We start from the raw sequence: 21730 nt of genomic DNA on the forward strand, positions 1-21730 counted from the left end.
TTGATAAATCTTTGGAAATTTTCTTACCTTAAATTTAAAAGATTATTAACGAATAAGAATCTACCACGTATGGACCACCGACGTGAATGGCCAATTTGTAAATAGGAAAATATTAATAATATACGAATCCTAATGTGAAATAACGTCTCACTGTACACTTAATCATGGCTTCACACTTCACGAACTAGCCCACATTTTTATTTTTTTCTTTCTGTCCTTGTTCCACACGTTTTGTACTTGTAAATTATTTTGAAAATTTTGATTTGATCATTTTAAAATAAGTATATATATCAGTAGTAAATTTAAGTTTTGTACATTGTCAGTATACAAAATATTCTATACTATTAGATAAATTTGATTTCGGTTACTTAATTTTTCTTTTTTCAATTTTTATATAAACAATTGAGTAACCTGCAATAGCAGCGTAGAATATTTTGTATACCGACAATACATAAAACTTAAACTCGTATACTATATGATTGTTATATCGAAGTCGATATGCTAATCCAGTATCAATGAAATTTTGGGCAGTTGAGCTAGAAAAAAGAAAGTTGTTTCCACATATTATTAATTAGCTTTAATTAATTTTGTTCCTTTTTAGAAAACGGAGAAGAGAAAGATTCAAAATTCCTTATTTGTAATAAGGAAATAATGTATTTTAATGACCAATATCACTTTCTTGATTAAGTTTCGCCGAAATTTCTTAATCAATGAATTATTGATTTTTTTAAACCTTTTTTACCACCCGTATTTCTTATTTTTGGATTTGATTACTTCATATTCACATTCTATAAGGCTAGTTAAAGGGAAAACCGTTTCCACTAGAATTAATTTTTCATTTTCAAATTCAAATTTGAAATTTCACCACAATCTTTGATAAGTAGTTTAGTTCTTCTTGGAGGAAGAGTATCTCCTATCACATAAATTAAGATGGAATCAGAGTAGTTATTTTTGCTTAGTTGAGAAGGTAAGAAAGAGAGAAATAATAAGTAAATAAAACGAGACATAGAAGGAAAGATAATGTTCAATGGGATACCATTTCTTAAAATTGATGATTTTTTTTCCAATTTTGTTGTGCAACTTGCTTCATCCGAATCCAAATTTGACATAATGATTATTCCATACAACTTTAAGCAAATTTCCATAAACTAAGTTCACTCCATGTATTTCAACTTTAATTTGTATTCCTTTTCTATCAAATCAAAGTAGCATTTTAAATTTTGTTACCAATGATATCATATAGGAGTATGTGGGGGTGGGGGGTATTTGACATGTACACATTATTTTTTAACGAGCAAACATATCGATTTGAAAAAGAGGAAAAGGATAACAAGGAATACACTTCCATTTGCTTTTTCTAGCAAAAGGAATATGCTTCCACCACAAACTTAATTGATTGCTGCAGCATATAGAAAATAATTTGCATATTAGCATCTATATGTCTGCAAACAAATACAAGTGAAGAAAATAAAAACATAAAATAGAAGGGGAAATGAATTTTATTAGACATTAGTATGTGATTTCCATTTTCTTTTTCCTGAATGCTTTGCAATTTGTTGCTTCTACTTTTACTTAAATTGCTCGAATTTTTCAAAAATATTATCATACATATTAAATCCTTCAAAATATATTATTCTTAACACCTAATACGCCCGACGATATTTTAAAGAAACGAAAAATAGCAAAAATCAAGTCTATGATAGAACATTTACTCCCTCCGTTTAAAAAAGAATGACCAGCTTTCTTTTTTTAGTCCGTTTTAAAAAGAATGATCCCTTTCCCTTCTTAACAACTTTTTAATTTTAACTTTTCATACGGCATGTTTAAGACCACAAAATTGAAGGAAATTTTGATACATTTGATATATCTTTAATTTAACAACATAAGAGTTAAAAGTCCACTTTATTTTCTTAAATTTCGTGTCAAATGGTTTCAAGTATAATCCAACTAAGCTAGTGCTAGGCTGGAGGAGGGAAAGCTGATTTGGTGGATTAATTAGGTGGCCGCCGCTAAATCATGCGCCAATAATGCCAACTCCTCCCCGGCATCAGAATTTAGTCTGACCTGCCACATGAAAAAGAAAACTTTCATCCGTTCTAATTTAAGTGTTTTAATTTTATTGACTTAGATTTTTTATTTTATTTTTTAAAAAATAAAGAGTCAAAAATACATTTAAAGTATTTCAATTTTTTAAGTTTCATGTTTGAACTATCGAATGTGTGATTTCATACCTGAACTATCATCAACTATTTATCAAAATGCATTTCAACTATCAATTTTTCATTTTTTCTATCTGAAATTTCACCATTATTCTTGTAGAAAAAAGTGAATCATTGATAGTTGAAGTGATTTTTGATAATAATTGGTGATAAGTTCATATAGGAAACTCGCATCCCTAATATATATTTCAAATATGAAACTCAAAAAATCGAGATACTTCAGGTGTGCTTTCAACCTTTCACCCAAAAAGTAAAGACTTAAATCATATAACCTTAAACTAAGTAGCCGTTTGGCCATGAAAATTATTTTTTTTCTAGAGTTGGAGTTGGAGTTGAAGATGAAGTTGGAGTTGTGTTTGACTATGTCTTTTTGAAATTTTTTTTTAGACTTTTAAAAAATCTTTTTTAAATATGATTTTATGCCCTCAACGTTTAAAAATTATCAAAATCACCCAACTACTAATTTACCTACTAACATACAACCAAATGTTGAGAAAATAATTTATATGCCTTCAATTGGTAAAATAATTAACAACAGACTAATTATTATGATTGTTATTCTTCTAAAATTTGAATAAAAATATCACAAGCACGAGCTAAATAAGTTTTCCTAACCATAATCGATTAAATAGAGAAAAATATATTTTGATAAATATGATTGATAGATATAAATATATTTTATATATTCTTAAATTTGTTGATGAAAATTCTTAATTATTTTCACTTGAATTAATTATTTTATTGAATTTGTTCCTTTTTTTCTTTAAATACAGAATTTAGTTAATAAGTCAGGTTTGTGTAAAAATTTAAAGATTGAGGTTATATGTAATAATAAAGAAAATTGAAATTGGAAGCGGAAAAAAGGGAAAACAGCAAAAAGTTGTTTTCCATTTTCGAAATTTTATTTTGAAATTATTTTTCAAAGTTTCATGGCCAAACACCATAATTTCCAACTCCAGAAAATTTTTTCGAAAAAAAGAGAAAGATATCCATGATCAAATGTGTATCCTTCAAAATCTTGTGGTATTTAAAATACTGAAATTTGAAAACTTACTACTAAATATAGAAAGAGATTTTTTTTTTTAAAAAAAAAAACAATAAGAACATGTACTCAACTTAAATTACACAAAAAGAGTAATAGAAATGGCTTTTCTAGTTCCCACAAATAAAAAAGAAAAAAAAAAAAAAAAAAAAAAAGTGGATTCACGGTGGGTGACTGGGTGCCCGGTGGGTGTCGTATATATACTATTTTATTATTGGATAGAAAAAAGAGTGAAACTTACGCTACCAAAGTTGACCACTTGGCTAATATTGTTATTTTTGTTAGCCAAGAGAAAATTGGGATGTGACATAGAGGTATATATTTCTTTCTTTTTACTAGTAGTGCGTGGACCAAGTGAACAAAGAAACTCATCTATCTTTGTTCATTTTCATTTGTTTGAATGAAAGGAGGTGGGGGAGGAATGATTGTGAAAACGACCCCCATCCCCATTTGATGATAATAATAATAATAATAATGGAAAAAAAGAGCAAAGTTGTTACCAAAAGAAGAGGAAAAAAAGAACTCACCAAATTAAACCTACACGTTGTTGATCTATGAAATACAAGCCTAGCTACAAGTTTGTTTTTAATTTATAACTTCAATCTTAATTTCTTGAGCCCTACGATGGTCAATGCTTTTAAAGTTATACAAGTAAGAAATGCGGCAGAAAAAGAAAGATTTATAATGATCGTGTTTACATTGCGGTCTCAAGTTCCGATAAAGGACGAGTGTGAAGAGTGGATCGAAAACAACCTTTCTACCATATACAAGGGGCGGATCGACACCCACTAAATTCGTTGTGGAATAGATATAATTACATAGAAAATATATGAAAATACCCATTTTAACAAAAAGTTGGTTTGGTGCATTGACATTTAGGTTGATTTTAAGGTCCTTCATTGGAAGGAGGCCCCAGATTTGAACCTAATTGAGGTGATTTTTTACTTTTTTTCAGTTTTTAAATTTTTTAAGCACCCACTATCCTTAAATCCTGAATCTGCCACTGACCATATAAAGATAGAGGTAAGGTCCGCGTACATCATACTCTCCTCGGACCTCACTTATGAAATTACATTAGATTTACTATTGTTGGTGTGGTTCTGTATTAATAACTAGAAATATAAACATGAGCATACTAATCTAACTAGCTAGGGTGGGTGAACCCTCAAAGTTATCGGATAGTCACATATATAATGTCAAAAAAATATGAAATCCAAGAAATCTGAGGTTTCAATCAGGAAGGATTGATAGAGTAAAAAGGTAAAAGTCTCTAATTTTAACTAGAAATTTGGAATTCAAATATTAGAAACAATCTCTTTTCATATATAGGGAGTGCTTAGAACTCCTATAGTGGACTTTCTACGTCGCAAATTTGAATTATTCGAATCAGTAAATTTATCAAACGCCATATAATTAAATAGACAACAGAAGACAAGGAACACGTATGAAATTTGGAAGGAATATCTGACCTTTAATGGTTTAAGTAGGGAATACCCAAGGAAGATGAAAGGGAATGCTCTAATAAGACATTTTTATACATGCATCAATTCACATTAGCTCTGTGTTTAGACTACGACATATTAATTGGCTTTCCTCATCTTCCACACTTAATTCTTTGGTCCATTTCATTTGAAAGGTAGATAATAAGTCTATCACACAAACCAAATATTTTTATGCACAACAATTCATGATATGGGAAATCAAATCAAGCACCAAAGACAAAATGTCATAGACCCAAATTTGAGAGGGCCTATATCTATAGGTTTCCCTTATTTAGTTAATTTTCACTTCAAATTAATGTCTTGTGTTTCAAGGTTGAACTTACAATATATATATATATATATAATATTTGATCATATTAAAGAATAAAAGTGTCTAAATCCATAGGCTATTTCTTCCAATTATTAGATGAGGACAAAAATAGCTAACATGGGATGGTGATTTTGTATATACCATCTGACAATTTTTCTTGTGGATCAGTGACTGAATTCATTGACACCAAGTTTTTTTTATATATAGAAACTTCTCAACACATAACTGAGGGTTTTTTAACCAATATAGAAAAACAAATAAATTAAGGGGATACTGATTAGTGAGCCATATGTAAGTTGATCAATTAATTCATCTCTAAAAAAGAAGTTCCCTTGAATTGATTGAGGGGATAAACTGTTATCTCTATCTGCGCTTTTTTAATTCTCACGTGAGGAGTTCACTTTTTTGCTGTTGAGTAGATAGTGAAATTAATCTAATTTTCCGTAGTTTTAATTAAAATTGGATATTCATATTGTTGAGTTGTATGTGTGTATGAATGAAAAATGGAGGGAATCGAGTGGAGGAAGAATTGAGATAACACTCAAATATGAAAAGTGTACTCTCAAAATGAAAAGTTCACTATTGCACCCACATTGGTAATGTGGGAGAAGGAAACTTTTAAGTGTATAAAAAAAGGAACACTTACTCCACTTGGATAGTGAGGCAAGAACAAGTTGGTGCCTCGCGCCGTTGTTGTCGTTGCTCGCTAGGCTTCGACTTTGGCTTCGGATAATGATCAATGAGATTTAGTTTTCAGACAAAATTTATTTTAATCTTGATGAACAAGTGAAATTTTAATTCAAAAATCTGATGGAATTGTTTTTTCTCCATGTGCGGGCGCATTTCGGATGCCATGCTAACGCATACGCAACGCATCTCGAATGGATGCGACCTTTTGAGGCAAAAGGCACACTGTTTCACGCTTTTGGGCGATCTGCACGCGCACTTCGATAACCTGCTGGCGCAGGTGCAGTGCAGCTGCTCACTGAAATTCTGACAGTGTCACTTGCGGCCGCAAATCAGGCGCAGGTCCAGCACAGACTGGGTGCAGGTGACATGAATGTACTGAATAGGTGTCTTTTTGCTGAACCAATGCATCCTTTCTGAAAGGACACATAAAAGCTATAAATACCTGATGTATTCCTCATGTATTAACATGAATTTTAACGGGAAAAACGCTCTTTATATCTTCAAAAAACTCGTTGTGATCATTAGCTGTTGAGTGAGTTCGAAGAATCCAGCAATTTGAGGTACCGTTATTGTTGGATTGAAGGTCATTTTATCCTAGGAGGAAGATTCCATAATCTCGGGTACAATGAGGGAAATTATTCCTTAAGGGTAATCCATGAAATTGGGGGACTTGGCCTTAAAAATTCTATTTTATCTTACTTCTGAAAATTAACATACTTCTTGGAAAGACTATTCTTAATCTTGTGTTGAAGGTGTTAAGCAACTTTATATGTGTTGTTGGTGTTACACATAAACTTGAGTTGAAGTTGTAGTGCCTAAATACATATTCTTGTATTCGAAAATATTGAAAATGTATGATATATGATCAAAAGAATAAAATTGTTTTCTTATAGTATTATTTTCAATTTGAACATGAATTGAAATTACTGACAGAGTTGACTTTAATGAATCCAAATCTTCACATAATAATCTAACCTTTTGCTTAATTTATTTTTGTTAAAAAATATGATAAGAAATCATATTCTAATCAAAATTTTGTAAATGTTATCTCTGTTAATCTAAGATGTTCAAATGAACATATACTTTCCTATAGGTTTTATTCTTTTTTCAAATGCTTATTCTTTCAAAGTTTAATCCACATTTATCTCTCAACAACAAACTCTACGTAAGCACGAATGAGAGTGTTTGAATGATCCACCAATATATTATGAATATTTAAAGTGTTTCATGCGTACAATTTATTACTAAGATTTAGTTGAACACCATAGTTTTAATTCATTTTATAATTTATGGTCACAGCATGTCATAATTGTCATGAGTGACCTCATATGACCATACATAAACTATTTTTTCTGTTTATATTTAACGCATAAGATATGAAATATGCGCTTTATGCCAACTACTTCATGACCATTCAATCTTCCATTTATGCATACACTTTTGATCTGAGTCAAAATTTTCAATAACTAAATTCAAAATATAACAAAATAAACATACAAATTAGTCATGCTGCTTCAATATCTACTATACATTGACCTTATACATACTACTAATGTAATTTTTCGATAAAGTAAGTTTCTGAAGTATGAACCACTTGTGGTGTCGTCCGAGCTCCGTCCTTATACTTAAAAACTATAAATGTTAAGAATAATTGTTATATACTCCTATATATGTTTTAAAAAGTTTTTCTTTCTTTTGAGATATATATGTCTACCTAAATATAGTCATCCTATATTTAAAAAAAAAAAAAAAGAAGACATTATTTCTTTCTTTAAAAATGTCTATATCTTTAAAGTTTAATCATTATAGTCTACTACCAAAGTTGTTTTGATGAGGTGAGCTAGCTAACATATAGCTAACACATTGGAACTGACATGGGACACGTGGTTACAAATCACTGAACCAATATATATGATTTCTTTAGTTCCATCTAGAAACTTCTAAATTATAATTGAGAAAAATTATTAAACGACCCATACCCATTCTTTTATTCATGTCATACTATATTCATCATTCATTTGTTAATGGTTCTCCTTAGCTTCCACATGCTCTATCATTTTCATTTATATGATCATAATTATTCATACTCTACCTAACAAAACTACAGCATTAATTAATCAAACGAATCGATAAATAAGTTCAATCATAAAAATAAAAAAAAATAAAAATAAAAAGCCAATATCGAGCTATTCCGTTTCGATGTTAAATATTGGCCAAGGATAAATTAACATTAAATTAGATTACCATTATAGCGTATAAGTTAATTAATCAAAACGTCAAGTTTAATATGTTCTTCATCTATATATGAGTTAAATCAACGATAGACAATAACTCTATTTTCTAGAAATAACATATAATTTTCATCGAGAAAGAATCACCCGAAAGGTGTATTTTATATTTTTGGGGTTGGACTATTTTAAAATGGATTATTCATTCATTAGATAGGGAAGATCGATCGCTATAATTTCGCGATCCATTTACTGTTTATTATTATAATTTCAAGAACTTGAATCTGTATAATTCGTCACAAGTGTGTGAGTAGTTTGCTAGCTTTACTCAAAAAAGTAAGAATTAATATCAAGAACAAGTTACTCCCTTCGTTTAAAACAGAATGACTTACTTTCTATTTTAGTCTGTTTAAAAAAGAATGACTCTTTTTTTAAACAACTTTTTAATTTTAATTTTCCACGTGACATGCTTAAAATTACAAGATTGAAAGGCATTTTAGTACATTCATAAAATTCAAAAATCTTCTTTATTTTTTTAAATTTTGTGTCACGTTAAAGTAGGTCATTTTTTTTAAACGGACCGAGTATTAGACTAGGAAGATTAGACTTTCCTAACCGTGAAAAGAATCTAAAATGTGAGGGAACTTAGAGCCCGTTTGGATAAGATTAAAAAAATAGCTTTTTAACTTAAGTAATTAAAAGCTTAAAATAAGTGCTTATAAATTAAGAAGATAAGTGTTTGAATAGAAGTGCTGAAACTGAAAAAAAATTGTCGATGTGTTTGGTAAACAAGTGATGTTAAGCACTTTTTTGTTGCTGAAATGACTTAAATGTACTTAAAGTTGTTAACACCATAAATAAGGTGAATTATTTATAATTTTTTATTTTAACATAAAATTTTTGAACAAACCTCCGATTAATGATGAATTCGATTGAAACAGAGAATAAAGATGAGGAGGAAATAGGAGAGAAGAGATGAAGCGAAGCGGCAAAGAGCAAAAGAAAAAAAATTATATATTTGAGGGCTACAAGTTTAGGATATTGTTGGAATTAGAGGAAAATATGAGGGATAAAAAGACAAATGTTTTGATCAAACCTAAAAGAATTTTAATCTAAAAGGCAAAAAGGTGGGATACCTAGCTTCACACTTTTTGATTTTTTTTAATCAGTTTTTAGCTTTTTTTAAACACTTTTTAGTTTACCAAGTACGTTTAAAAGCAAAGAAAAAAAAATTAAAAGCTTATTTGATCAGATTTTAGTCTTATCCAAACGGGTCTTACTTCTACCAATTATTAGGATACGAAATAGTCAATAAAAACGACCCACATTATTAATTCACATAGTATTTATTAGTGTTCCAGTAGTGTCATAATTTCTACTATGATTCAATTCAGCTTCAGTCACAGTCTGATATGACAAGAAATTAATGTCATAAGAAAATACAAATAATTCACAGTTTTTTTTGTACATTACTGCCCTGTTATTGTTATTATTATTTATTAAGTAGTTAATTACTTTAAAAAAAATTGTTAAAAAAAAGGAGGAGCTGTTTTGCCTCCATTTGTAGTTGAAATGATAATATCATGATCACTTCAATTAAAAAAAAAAAAGTCATATCCATACGCAAATGAGTTGGCCAAATCAACTTGTTTCTTACTATATATTCTACATGTGGAATAACCTACATGATTGGATCAATAGATTAATCAGCAATTAATTGCACCAGAAATTAATTAGGATTAATAATGTATCCATTTTGAATTTTAACTATATGCTCCGTCAGTGCAATGATTTTTCCACCATTAAATTTTAATATGTGAGAGCAGGTGAATGGCCATTGAATCAAGTTATTAGTTATTGCTTATAAAAGTGATCAGATTGTCTATATATTTAAATTGTACCAACTTAACTTATTCGTGATTGCATGCGACTTAATTTTTCGTTAATGAATTTTCACTATAACCTATAGTAAATATAAATAATTTATCACAACATGTTAAATTATATTTATAATATAAAAATTCTTTATACGAACATATATATAAAACTTAAATTCTTTCCTACTTATCCAGAATATGCGAGATATACTCCCCTCTTACGCAAGTTGCAAGTTATGTTAGGTCTAAGCCACTCTATGTAAATTAATATTATGTTCTTGCAACACTTTTTTTTATATGTGACGGGGTAAGATATATTCACAAGTAATCATATTCTCATTTCTCATAATTCAAAAATAATTACTTTCACAAATAAATTCGACGATACTTATATTTAAAAGAGACATGGCTGAAAGGGACCAGTAATTCACTATTCTACGGCTCACAGCCTTTGGAGGTGACAATTTGATTAAGTATCCCACTTGATTTACAAGGGAGATTTTAGATGTAAATCCCAATTAATGAGGCAGTGGGGTCCACATTGTCACAATTATAAACTTTGCTTAATAAAAGATTCACACCAATAATTGTTAAAGATGATTGTTAGTCTTAAGTCATCATCAGTTGATCACAATTATTTTAAGTACTACTATTATTTTCCAATGCATTTTGCAATTTTTTTTTTTTTTATTTCTTTAAATACGTGCAAAGTCAATATCGAACAAGTAAAAATGGACATATGAGTAATAAATAATGCCAAGTGCTGGAATTGAGGAAGATTAAATAAATGTTTAACCGTTTACTTTGCAGCTTCTCTGGAGACGATATATTTCTTTTTAACTGAAAGTACACTTTTAAGAGATTTGGTTTCTTTCATTTTCATGCAAGCAAAATATAACAGATAAAGCTGATATTTTTTAATTAGGCCAGCAACTAGTAAATTGAACAAATATTCACTAAAAGAAAGCATATAACAAGGACCAGAGCCAAGTTATAAGTGCACCAGTGTAACAAAACTGTTGGCTGATTTAATCATCTGGCCTCCTCTAATATTTTGCATCTTATGCTAACAAATGTGTTAATGAATAAAAAATCTTCAAGATATATACATCAATCTAAACACCTTCAAGGCCATGTCAAGGTATAGCTAAGAGAATCCATCAGTAAGCATCCCCTGAGGAGGCTGCAGCCATTTATCCAGAGCTCTACAATTATGAGAAGTGAAAAAAAAATTGCTACGATACAAAGCAACAAGGGCCTGATCTCGAGTTTTTACTTTGATGCCATATACGAGCCAACAAGGGCCTGATCTCGAGTTTTTACTTTGATGCCATATACGAGCCAACATCACACCGCTGACAATGTACATCGGAACATAATGGTCAGGATTTTTCTTTTGATCTTTCACAAGCAGCGTCGTTCTCAAGATCCCTAATTAGTTTCTCTATCTGCCTTCTATAAACCGGCATGAAATGATCACTGATCATTGTTTGTGACAGCCTTATTTTACTATACAATGATCTAGGAGTGAGAAAAATTCCAACCTTTGTATCCTTGGGTTGGTTATGGTCCTCACTCGATGTGTCGCTGTCACTTTCATGATCAACCTCCTCGGAGACAAAAGTGACTATATGCATTATCTTTCCAGGAGGAAAGAATCTGTGCACCTCCTTTGTGTTTGGAATAATAGAGCTTTCACTTGAGCTCTGACCTGATTCTGCAATGGCTGCTGCTTCTTCTTCCCTAATCTCCTTCGCAACATCAGTTTCACCTTCAGACTGATCATACAGTTCATGCTCTAGTTGTTGCCACATCTCAACTTCCGTCATTCGGTCTTCAGGTCCATGGGCCACATGTTCACCACCAAGATCGGGATCCAGGCCATCATGGATATTAATCCCATCTGCAAAAGATTGATCAATTTCCGTGTTCCAGGTGACTCCCTCGGTCGAAGATACAGGAAGCTCCATCACAGTCGTACTTCTGGTCTGCTCAGATTCCAGAAGGAATGTTTCAGAATTTTCGCCGGATGAAGTTCCACAGGAGATTTGCCTTTCTTCAGAATTAACCTGAATAGCTGTGGATCGACGTCTGGGACCAATGCATGACCATGACGACAGTTGCATGGCAGGTCGTGACAATGCTGCCTGGGCCATACTTTGTGCTCTCTTCATGACAACCTACAGATCAATGCCATGTCAACACTCACCAATACACCTCGAGGACTGACAGATATGGTCAAATGACTCCAACAGAACCAAGATACAAAATAAATAAAGCCAGAAACTCTATGGAACCACACTATTGTCCCAGCCTACATATTACAGCCATCTCCTTAAGTGAATTAAACTATTAAGCAGATTCTCTTGATTATTGTTCCAGCTCAAAAGAATACTCTCTAGAATGCCAACATCCTTGCCATATAGCAAAGAATAACCTATAAAGCAGCACACTGAAGACAGCTATGCAAGCAAGTCATACCTCATGTCCTAGATGTGCATATAACAAGTCCGTATGCACCTATGGAAACAAGCTGGTTGTAACACCCCGTATTCAAGTACATATATTGGCGTATTCAAGTACGTGTATTGGTCTTATTTATATGGAATTAATTTTTTTTTTAATTTTATTTATACCGGAATTTGCCCGTCGATGGTTCCATGCGAAGGTTATTGAATAAGCTTTCCAACGATATAAAGATTTCCAAAAACGGATAGGTTTCGGATATAATCGAGCACGTTCGAAACTATAAAACGGTGGCCGGGATATTTGGGAATAGTAAATGTGCAAGAAAATTTCCTGCACACAAACTACTGAGGCAATCCAATTTTTTGGGTCAACTTTGAACGATCATAACTCCCTTAATATAATGAACTGGGAGAGCTGCGACCTATGAAAAGAAAGATCTTTGAGTCTTCTTTCCAATGCAATTGGTTTCATCCAAATCCAACGTCTGAGTAAGGAGTTATACTCGTTTTACTTCAGCCTCTCAAAGCAGATTTTTAGGGTCAACTTCAAACGACCATAACTCCTTGTACAGGACGAACTGGGTGGCCTACTTTATATGAAATGAAAGCCCTTTGAATTATCTTTCCAACGATACCAATTTCACCCAAATCCGATATCGGAACAAGGAGTTATGGTCGATCTACTTTAGCTTATCAAAACAGTCCACCAAAGGACAGATTTGACATTATTTAAATTTTAAAGGCACTTTGGTCATTCCCTATGATATTATGGACGGGAATATGTGTATATATACATGTATATGAGTTCAAAAACTCATTTTCATCATCAATCATTGAGAAAGAACAAACCCTAGCCAAATTTGACCTTTAAATTACTTTTGATTCAACCGTAGAAATTCCAAAGTAATCCGATAACTGCGTTTGTCATCTCGAGAGCTTCGAACGGCACCTATTATTTGTGCAAACAGGATTGCATAATCAAGAGGTGAATTCTAAGGTATGAATATTGTTTGCCTTTGTTCTCTTCCATATGTATATGTGTGATAGAGGATTATATGTATTGGTTGTTATTGAAAAGTGATGGAAATAAGGTTATGGACTATTTTGCATGGTTTGGTTGTATTGAATTATGGAAGGTGGATATGGTAATTGAGTTATGGAAGGTGGATATGGTGATATACTATTGAATTGATGATTATTTATGTCTACGGCTTAATTTGGTTTAATGGATTGGTTGGAAGGATAAATGAATCCAAACTTGATATTGGAGGATGTTGTATGAATATGCATGGCATGTGAATGTAATTGGAGTATAAGAGGGTTAAAGTGATACCCTTTATGGTGTAATTAAGGCTTACTACTTAACCACTAGCTTGGTGAATTCAAATAATTGAATTGTGACATTTGGTCGCTAATACTAGATTGCTATATATGTTGATTGTAGATAAGTAATCCGAAAAGACGAGAAGTCCATTTGGGACTAGTATTGAAGGTTGACAGTCAGGTATGTAAAGCATACTCTATACCATATCTTTGGCATGAAAGTGAACAATTGTTCTATTAAGAAAGTTTCCAAAGTTATTCAGTAACATGTGATCCATAATGATTTTGTATGATGTCCTACGTTACCAATGAACTTGTTTCCACCCTACAAGATGTCAAGCCAATACTTACTTGTTTTCCAAATCTTATATATTTATTGCACTAATGAATGTCAGAAGGTATCCGGTTACTCAAACAAGATCCATGTGCTATTAATGACTCCAACACGTTTCATTGATATACCAATAAATTCCTACTTCATTGTTATGGCATTGATGACTCCAAAACACTTCATTGATGTGTCAATGAGTTCTTACTTCATTGTTATTGCATTGATGGTCTATTTATATGTCTCTTATTGATGTATCATTGTTTCAAAGTATCAAAAATGCGGTGGCAGCCGAAATAACAATCTCAAAGATTAATTGAACTAAGTGATGGAAGTTCTCTCTTATCGGGTGGTATCCCAGGGGCATAAGCCTATCATGGGTCGATCCCTATTTATGTGTTTATGGGTGGTATCCCAGGAGCATAAGCCTATCATGGATCGATCCCAGTTGATATGTACTGGAGGCAGCCTAATGGTCACAGTACAGTACAGTAATGGTTACAAAGAAGATAAGAACGAAGGCAAAGTGATTGAATAAATGCAATGTACAGGTTGTCACAAGTTCTAGTAAGTGTGGTCCACTCCTATTACGATTTATTCACTTGTTTCTGATTTCTATTGAGCTCCTATATTATATGTGATTATTTACAGCTTTACATACTCAGTACATATTTCGTACTGACGTCTCCTACGGGGGACCTGCATTTCATGCTGCAGGCACAGGTACCTCAGCTCATACACCGCACAAGTAGGAGCCAGGATACCCAGCTGCTTTTGGTGAGCTCCAGTTTGCTTCGGGGCTTTCCGTGTCATATCCAGTCACTTTTGGTATTGTATAGAAGTTAGTTATATGGCGGGGTGTGTCCCGACCTTAGTTAAACTCTGTGTATTGTCTAGAGGCTTTGTAGACCTAATGTACAGTCAAGGTGGTGTTTTGTTAATAGACGTGATGGCTCCAACGGCCAAGTATTGTATATACATATATAGGTGTGCTCGAGCTTATACAGGTGATTATTTCCTTTTATATGCGACATGATGCTGTCCGAACTTCAGGTTGTCATAGAGGTATGCATGGGAAGTATATAAGGTTATGAGCTAGTTCTCCCGGGCCTTCTCGGTTACGGATGCCAGTCCACCCCAATAGGATTTGAGGCGTGACACTGGTCCTCCAAAATGGTTAGACTAGTTCACACATAAGCAAAATGTTTACAGCTACTTCTAAAATAATAGAGTACACTATGACTGCACCTGTGTGCCACTGGAAACAGGCCGCAGTATTGCACCAGCACCTGCAACCTTAGCCTTAGCAGTGGCAATAGATGGAAGACGAGATCCCAGGGCTGATGCCGAACGATAAACAGTACTAAGAATCCTAGTATGCTCAATTTGATTTCTTAGATCATTCAACCAAGCAGATGCTGTCACCTGCAACAAGAAAAGAACATTCCCCTCTTGAGAGACCATACCTTAAAACTAATGAGGTGTTAGAAGCAGAGGTGCAATGTTGGTACAAGAACAAGCTCCCAGAAGCTATGAAGAAAAATATGCATATAGTAGCAACACAATGTACCATAAGCAGAACCCATTACTCTGAACCATCAGTGGTGTGTAAACTTGACAATAAAGATCACCATGTCAAACTATACCAATATATACTACTTTTTGGCAAAAAACTAAATCCTGTAAAAGTTTAGAAAGCAGTGCAGACACTAATCTAAATGAATCTTACACCTAAAAGAAAAAATAAGACAAAAACATCAATCTATCAATGAAAAACAATGCATCAACCCTCAACTACTTGAGGTCGGCTAGCGAGAATAGGATGGATAAGAAGATAAGACCAACATCATTCTAGAGGATGTAGTATCAGAAGGATACTGGCCAACTCTCGTCTCTCTATGCTGTATGCATAGGGAGAAAGTCCTTGTCAAGGCATATGGCAAAAGGTTCTCCGGCAGCATAGTTCAGCTCAACTGATATCATTGGAGCTAGAATAACTGGAAGAGAAGGAGGAAAAAGAACCATCACCAGTATTCAAATTCGTATTCACCAAAACATAAAAAGCAAATGTTTGAAGTGCAAAATACGTCCAACATCAGGACAAAACCTACTAGTCCACCAACCAAAGACACAGGTTACTTGTCCAGCATCCGAACCAAATATGTTAGTCGATCTCCCAAAGAAGGAAAAGACCCCAAAGAAAGCACAAATTTTGCACATAAAGCAGCCAAAGAAATTATTATGTAGATCTAGAAGTTCACCTCAGTACGCAAGTCGTCCACCGAAGCAGCTGAAAATGTAGGCACCAAATCAGCTCCATTGATTACCGAGGTAATAAATTCACACCCCGATTCAGCTAACTCCCATGTCATACAGGCAGCTGCAAGGATATTCCGTTAAGTGAGAAAAACTAGCAATATGAACCATTGATGACAAGAGAACAAAATGGTAGAATGTGGCTATATATTTAAGTACATGCATACAAGCATAGACAGATGACTAGACTCAAATTAGAACATCCCAGAAATACTACATAGAATATACACCTGTCCCACAAAAACAAAACATACAAACAAACATCTCAGCACAAGTAACGCCAAATGAACAAATAAATTTAACAAAGTTATATCTGAAACCTGGAGCAAATGCTACACAGGTAGCTGTTGATAGTTCCTTCTGCTCACGGAGTACATAAGTTAAAAGAGCAGCAGTTCCTCCACCCAAGGAGTGTCCCACAATCTGAGCGCCAAAAGAAGATCAATTTTGTCAGAAAGATAATTAGCCAAGACACAATGAAGGCATTTGCAAAAAATAATCCAAATACAATAGTTCGCACCAACGCTAATTGGAAAGGAATAGCAGACCTACCCACCATGCAACTTGTGCCCCAAATAAAATCAATATATAGGCAGATGCATGCCAAGAGAAAGAGAAGGATAAACAGCAACAAAACCCACAGAAATAAAAACAAATTACTGGGGAATCAAGAAAACAAAGAATTTAGTAACAGCAAAAAGCAAAACAAGTTGCAATGGAAAAGATCCAGCCTATATGATTAATAGTTTCAACAAAAAGACAGACGGACGCTTCCAACCCCAAGATAAAAACGAGAAAAAGGAGCACCGGTCATAAAACTGAGGAAAAAATCAAGGACCTTAAGTTTGTATTGGGGATAAATATTAAGTGCTTTAAGAAGACAAGGCGTTGCAAGTTTTGCGATCCATCGAGCGGCTGCCACCATTCCACAATGTGCATATCCTAACACCAAATTGCTAACTCCTCCCTCATGTACCATAGTGTGATGGAAAGGCACAACTGCACCAGTAGCAGCTGTCAAAGTATCTTTAATACTATGAGTTCCACGAATTACAAGGAGGAAAGATTTTGATCGGTGGTCAGCAAGTATTGTAAAAGCTGGCTTCAGAATCTGCATGATAGAATTTGTGCATTTAGAAGAAAGGAATACATACTTTAAGTAAGCGGGTCAGAAATTCAGACACGACTTACTCCAGCTTTGGGTTCTTGTAGTAAAACACTTTCTTGGGAATAGCCCGTCTCCTCCAAGAATAATGGAAAAGGCTTTTTGGAGAAATGCCAACAAACTGTCAACAAGTGCAAGAGGCATTTAAGCTCTGCAGCAATATCAGAACCTTTTAACTGTGCACTGTCTCCGGCACAGAATATGCTACTAACATGTATGTTCCCCTGCAAACATTGCATGAACCTACTTAGTGACTAAGTTCTGTAAGATGGTCCTAAGTCAAAATCAAGGTGGCTACTAACATGACATAATTGATAACAAGATAAGAACCATATAAGTTCTGATAGTTCAGTGTTGGGCAATTAAGTTAAATGACACCCTCCTAGAGAAACTAATTGCTTTGGTATACAAATTTATGTAAAAAGCATAGAAGTAACAATCAAGGGAAGGAGCTCTCTTAAATAATTTTTTTCTTTGATAACCTACAAGCTTACACAACTGTTGTTTAAAGATTAAGGGTGTTGTAACAAGAACTGAATTGGAGGGACCAGGAACTAGTCATTATGAATAAAAAGAAATAAATAGGTACAGAATCAACAAAGCATTAATACCTAATAATGAAAAAGAAAATGAAATGAAAAAGCATGATAGAGCGCTACGTTCAGTCTCTCAACAAAGCAACTAACATGATCCAAAATCATCTAGCCAGATATTGTTGATAAACGCATGTCAGTGTAGAAAGAAAGGACTGTGACCATAAAATTCCACACATCACACATTCCAAAGATAATTTTTTTTACAGGTGTTTTTTTCCATAACCGCGGTGTCCGGGCCAGCTGGCGAACACCTCGACTAATTCCATGAGATACTTGTTACCTCCCACCCGCAACAGGTACCAGGTAACACTGTTCACCTAGCATTTTCACAAGGCAGGCGTTCTATACTGGACAAGATGACAAACTACTACTTGATCTAACATCTTCCCTCGACTTGATTCCATGGTACAATTATTTGCATATTACATTCATGTCATAGACCCCTTTTGCAACATGTAGACAATGTGACACAATTATTTTCATATTTGCTTAAACATATGACTGCATAACTCTTCACATCAACCCAATAACTTTACTGGGAAAAAGTACACAATTGATTCGCGATTACCTGCTGCTTCAACAGAAAACTGATGCCAAAAGCCAAGTCCCCAATAGGCCACTTGCCCAAGGTCTCCGAGTAAGTAAACCTAAGAGTCTCGGACAATGTTGCTATTGTCTCCAACCACGTAGCAGGAGCCTGTATAAGTTTATTGGTAACCCTATTAACTCCTAGTAGAGCATGATCTTGGCCGCTGCTCCCACATTCTTCGTCATCATCATCCGTTGTTGGAGAAGATTGCAACTTCTTATTTAACGTATAATATAATAGAGCAGCAGCACCTGCTGCAGTGGCGATAGTTGCTGTCGCCATCAGTTTCCTAAACCTGTTTTTTAGTTACAAATACATAATCGACTTCACTAGAATCCAATATAATCTCTTTATTAAAGAAAATCTCATCTTTGCTGAATGACATAGCACCAATGCAGTAATATTTCATTATTACAGGAATATAAGTCTCTAATTACCAGAATGTAAGTCTCTAATCGCGGGTTCACTAAATAAAACTCTAGACAAATTAACACAGCAGAGGTAAAGGGACATTTTCCCTAAGAAATGGCAAAGCAGAATTGAGCAAAACCCCTTGCTGAGCATACCTAAAACCCTAGATATTAAGAAACATGATAAAATCGTCGCATTGTGACCAGGAGGTCACGAGTTCAAGCCGTTCAAATGGCTAGTTGCAAAAATAAACTTGCAGAAATGCAAGGTGAGGCTGCACACTATAGACCCTTCTGTTCCGGCCCTTCCCAGACCTTGGGCATAGCAAAAGCTTTAATGCGCCGGATTGTCCTTTTCATAAGCAAAAACAATCCGTTTTGCTACATCAGCAAGGTTTTCTTCCAATAAAGATTTCATTTTTACTTATCATTAACCCTAACCATCATCAAAATCAAATAATAATTAAATGACATTAACCTGAACATGGGTCAGCATGTAAAAGAAAAACCCCACTATGAGCCAGTGATTTAAGATACAAAATATTCCAAAATCGATAATTAAAGAATCAATACAAAGCGTGAAATTAGATTAACGAACCTGCGGAGATCGATTTTAGCAGACCAAAAAAATGAATCTTGGGCTAATTACTTCAATATTAAGGAACTAAAAAACAAATGGAACAAAAAAAGTAAAGTATAATTAAGGCAGTGGACTATCTCTTTCAAACTCAAACTTCTATGGGATTTTGCGTGCATAATCTGGGACCTTTTTTCTTTTCTTTTTAAATTATTTTGGGTAATAAAATTTTGGGACTTTTGGCAATGGTTCTATTTATTTAATTTGTGGACACGTGGAATTTGCGGGAATCAAATTACGTCCAAGTAGGATAAGTCGACCGACTCTATGCAGGAGTTAGCTGACAATTGCGATCGGAAAATAATGCATATTACGGGTGTGTTTGGTATTACGAAAATATTAAAATATTTTTCAATTTTCTTATGTTTGATTGACTTATATATTTTGAAATATCCATGCAATCCTCAAAATTATCTATCCGTCACCAATAACCTATCACTCCGACACCATCTCTAACCCCACCCCACCCCACCCTCCACCTCCACTCCAAAATTCAATTATTTTAAATAGTATTTCAAAATTTTTTCTTAATTCATCCCTTATTTCTACCCCACCCCTACCCCTACCAGCTCCCTTTCAAAAACAATAGCTGCATTTTATCAAAAAATTCAAATTTTTCTCTTACCCCACACCCCTACGCTCCCTCCCCCTACCAGGCCCCTCTCCCACCCCTACCCTCACCCCAACCTAAAAATAAAAATAAATTTAAATTTATTTTAAAAAAAATCAATATTTTTCTTCCCCCTTCCCTCCAACTCCTACTAACCCCCTCCCCGGCCAATTTTTTTTTTTAAAAAAAAATAAATAAATAAATTGAAAAAATTCAAAACTTTTTCTTACCCCACCCCTAACCTTTTCTGACACCCCCGCCCTCCTGCCTACCAATTCCTTTCCCAAAAAAGAATTTATTTTTTAAAATTTATTTTTAAAAAAAATTGTAAAATGTATTTTTACGTTTAACCTGAACACTAAAATGTATTTTTTGACAAAAAAAAAATTATTCACCAACCAAATATTAGAAAATATTTTTCAAAAAAAAAAAAATTCATCCACCAACCAAACATAAGAAAACAAGTAAGAAATCAACTTATTTTCGAGGAAAATATTTTCTAGGAAACTTTTTTCCATGGAAAACATTTTCCTTCATACCAAGCACGGCCATTTAATCATGAAAAATTATTTTAAAAAAAAATAAATACTTCACTTTAGTGAAAAAAGTGAAAACAAGATGTATTTGATCATGAAAATCCAAATATAATTTCAAAATTGTATTTGGAGGAGTGAAAACAAGTTTGACTTGTTTTCACTTATACTTCTCTCACAAAATTTCAATAACAATTTTAATTATATTCAGGGTCAAACACAACTCCAACTCTAACCCCAACCTCAACTTCGAAAAATTATAATTTTCATAGTCAAATAGGACTAAGTATATGTATATAGAAGACTTGAGTTATCGATAAATCCTTAAATTTGTTTTGAAATTTCACTTGAACACCTAAACTCTACCTTATACCTATTGAACATCTCACCCCCTTTAAATTTGAACCACTTAAATATTTTTGGCCTATATGGCATACCGAGTGTAACTCACGCTGGTTAAGCACGTGAAATTATTTAATTAATTAATTAATTAATTATTTTTTACAAAAAAGGGTACATTTCTGATATTTTTACCAGGCTCTAACATTCACCATAGGACTCAAAAAAACTTCAGCGTAACTTCAATTTTCAAGCAATATTAATCAAAATTAGGTCCTCCTTGTTTATGTTGCTGCTATTTTCGTCGGGTACAAGCATTCATCATAAAACTCAAATAAACTCCGACGCTACTTTAACTTTTCCGGTAATATTAATCGGAAATTATTTTTCAATAAAACTTTATTCTTCTTCCTTATTATTATTATTATTATTATTTGCACAAAAGAAATGCTTTCCTGGGTGGTAATTCTTAAAATGTGTCTCACAAAGCCAATATTTCAAAACAACAAAGAAAATCATATTTCAAATATCACAACTGAACTTGCCAG

General features: G+C 33.4%; 1 protein-coding gene across 2 annotated transcripts; it reads right to left on the reverse strand.

Annotated features, from left to right (window-relative positions):
* Positions 1-10876: 10876 nt before the first annotated feature.
* LOC107861674 lies at positions 10877-19869 on the reverse strand. 2 transcript variants are annotated; one of them, XM_016706983.2, is made up of 8 exons: positions 19662-19869; positions 18633-18948; positions 17495-17692; positions 17142-17414; positions 16624-16726; positions 16249-16367; positions 15236-15412; positions 10877-12048 (listed from the first exon to the last, which is right to left on the reverse strand). In XM_016706983.2, the coding sequence occupies exons 2-8, from the start codon at positions 18933-18935 to the stop codon at positions 11251-11253; spliced, it is 1971 nt and encodes a 656-aa protein (XP_016562469.2). In that variant the 5' UTR covers positions 18936-18948; positions 19662-19869; the 3' UTR covers positions 10877-11250. The 2 variants fall into 2 exon arrangements, with proteins under 2 accessions (XP_016562469.2, XP_047266210.1); XM_047410254.1 differs by lacking the exon at positions 19662-19869 and adding an exon at positions 19542-19588.
* Between the last annotated feature and the right edge of the window lie 1861 nt (positions 19870-21730).

Source organism: Capsicum annuum, chromosome 3 (genome assembly GCF_002878395.1).
Source record: "Capsicum annuum cultivar UCD-10X-F1 chromosome 3, UCD10Xv1.1, whole genome shotgun sequence".
Taxonomy (NCBI): domain Eukaryota; kingdom Viridiplantae; phylum Streptophyta; class Magnoliopsida; order Solanales; family Solanaceae; genus Capsicum; species Capsicum annuum.

Coding starts and splice junctions, on each gene's coding strand:
- LOC107861674 (XM_047410254.1), bottom strand. Junction 16,368..16,623: donor CTGTGTAGCATTTGCTCCAG/GTTTCAGATATA, acceptor ATATCCTTGCAG/CTGCCTGTATGACATGGGAG. Junction 15,413..16,248: donor TGGACGACTTGCGTACTGAG/GTGAACTTCTAG, acceptor TTCTTGTTGCAG/GTGACAGCATCTGCTTGGTT.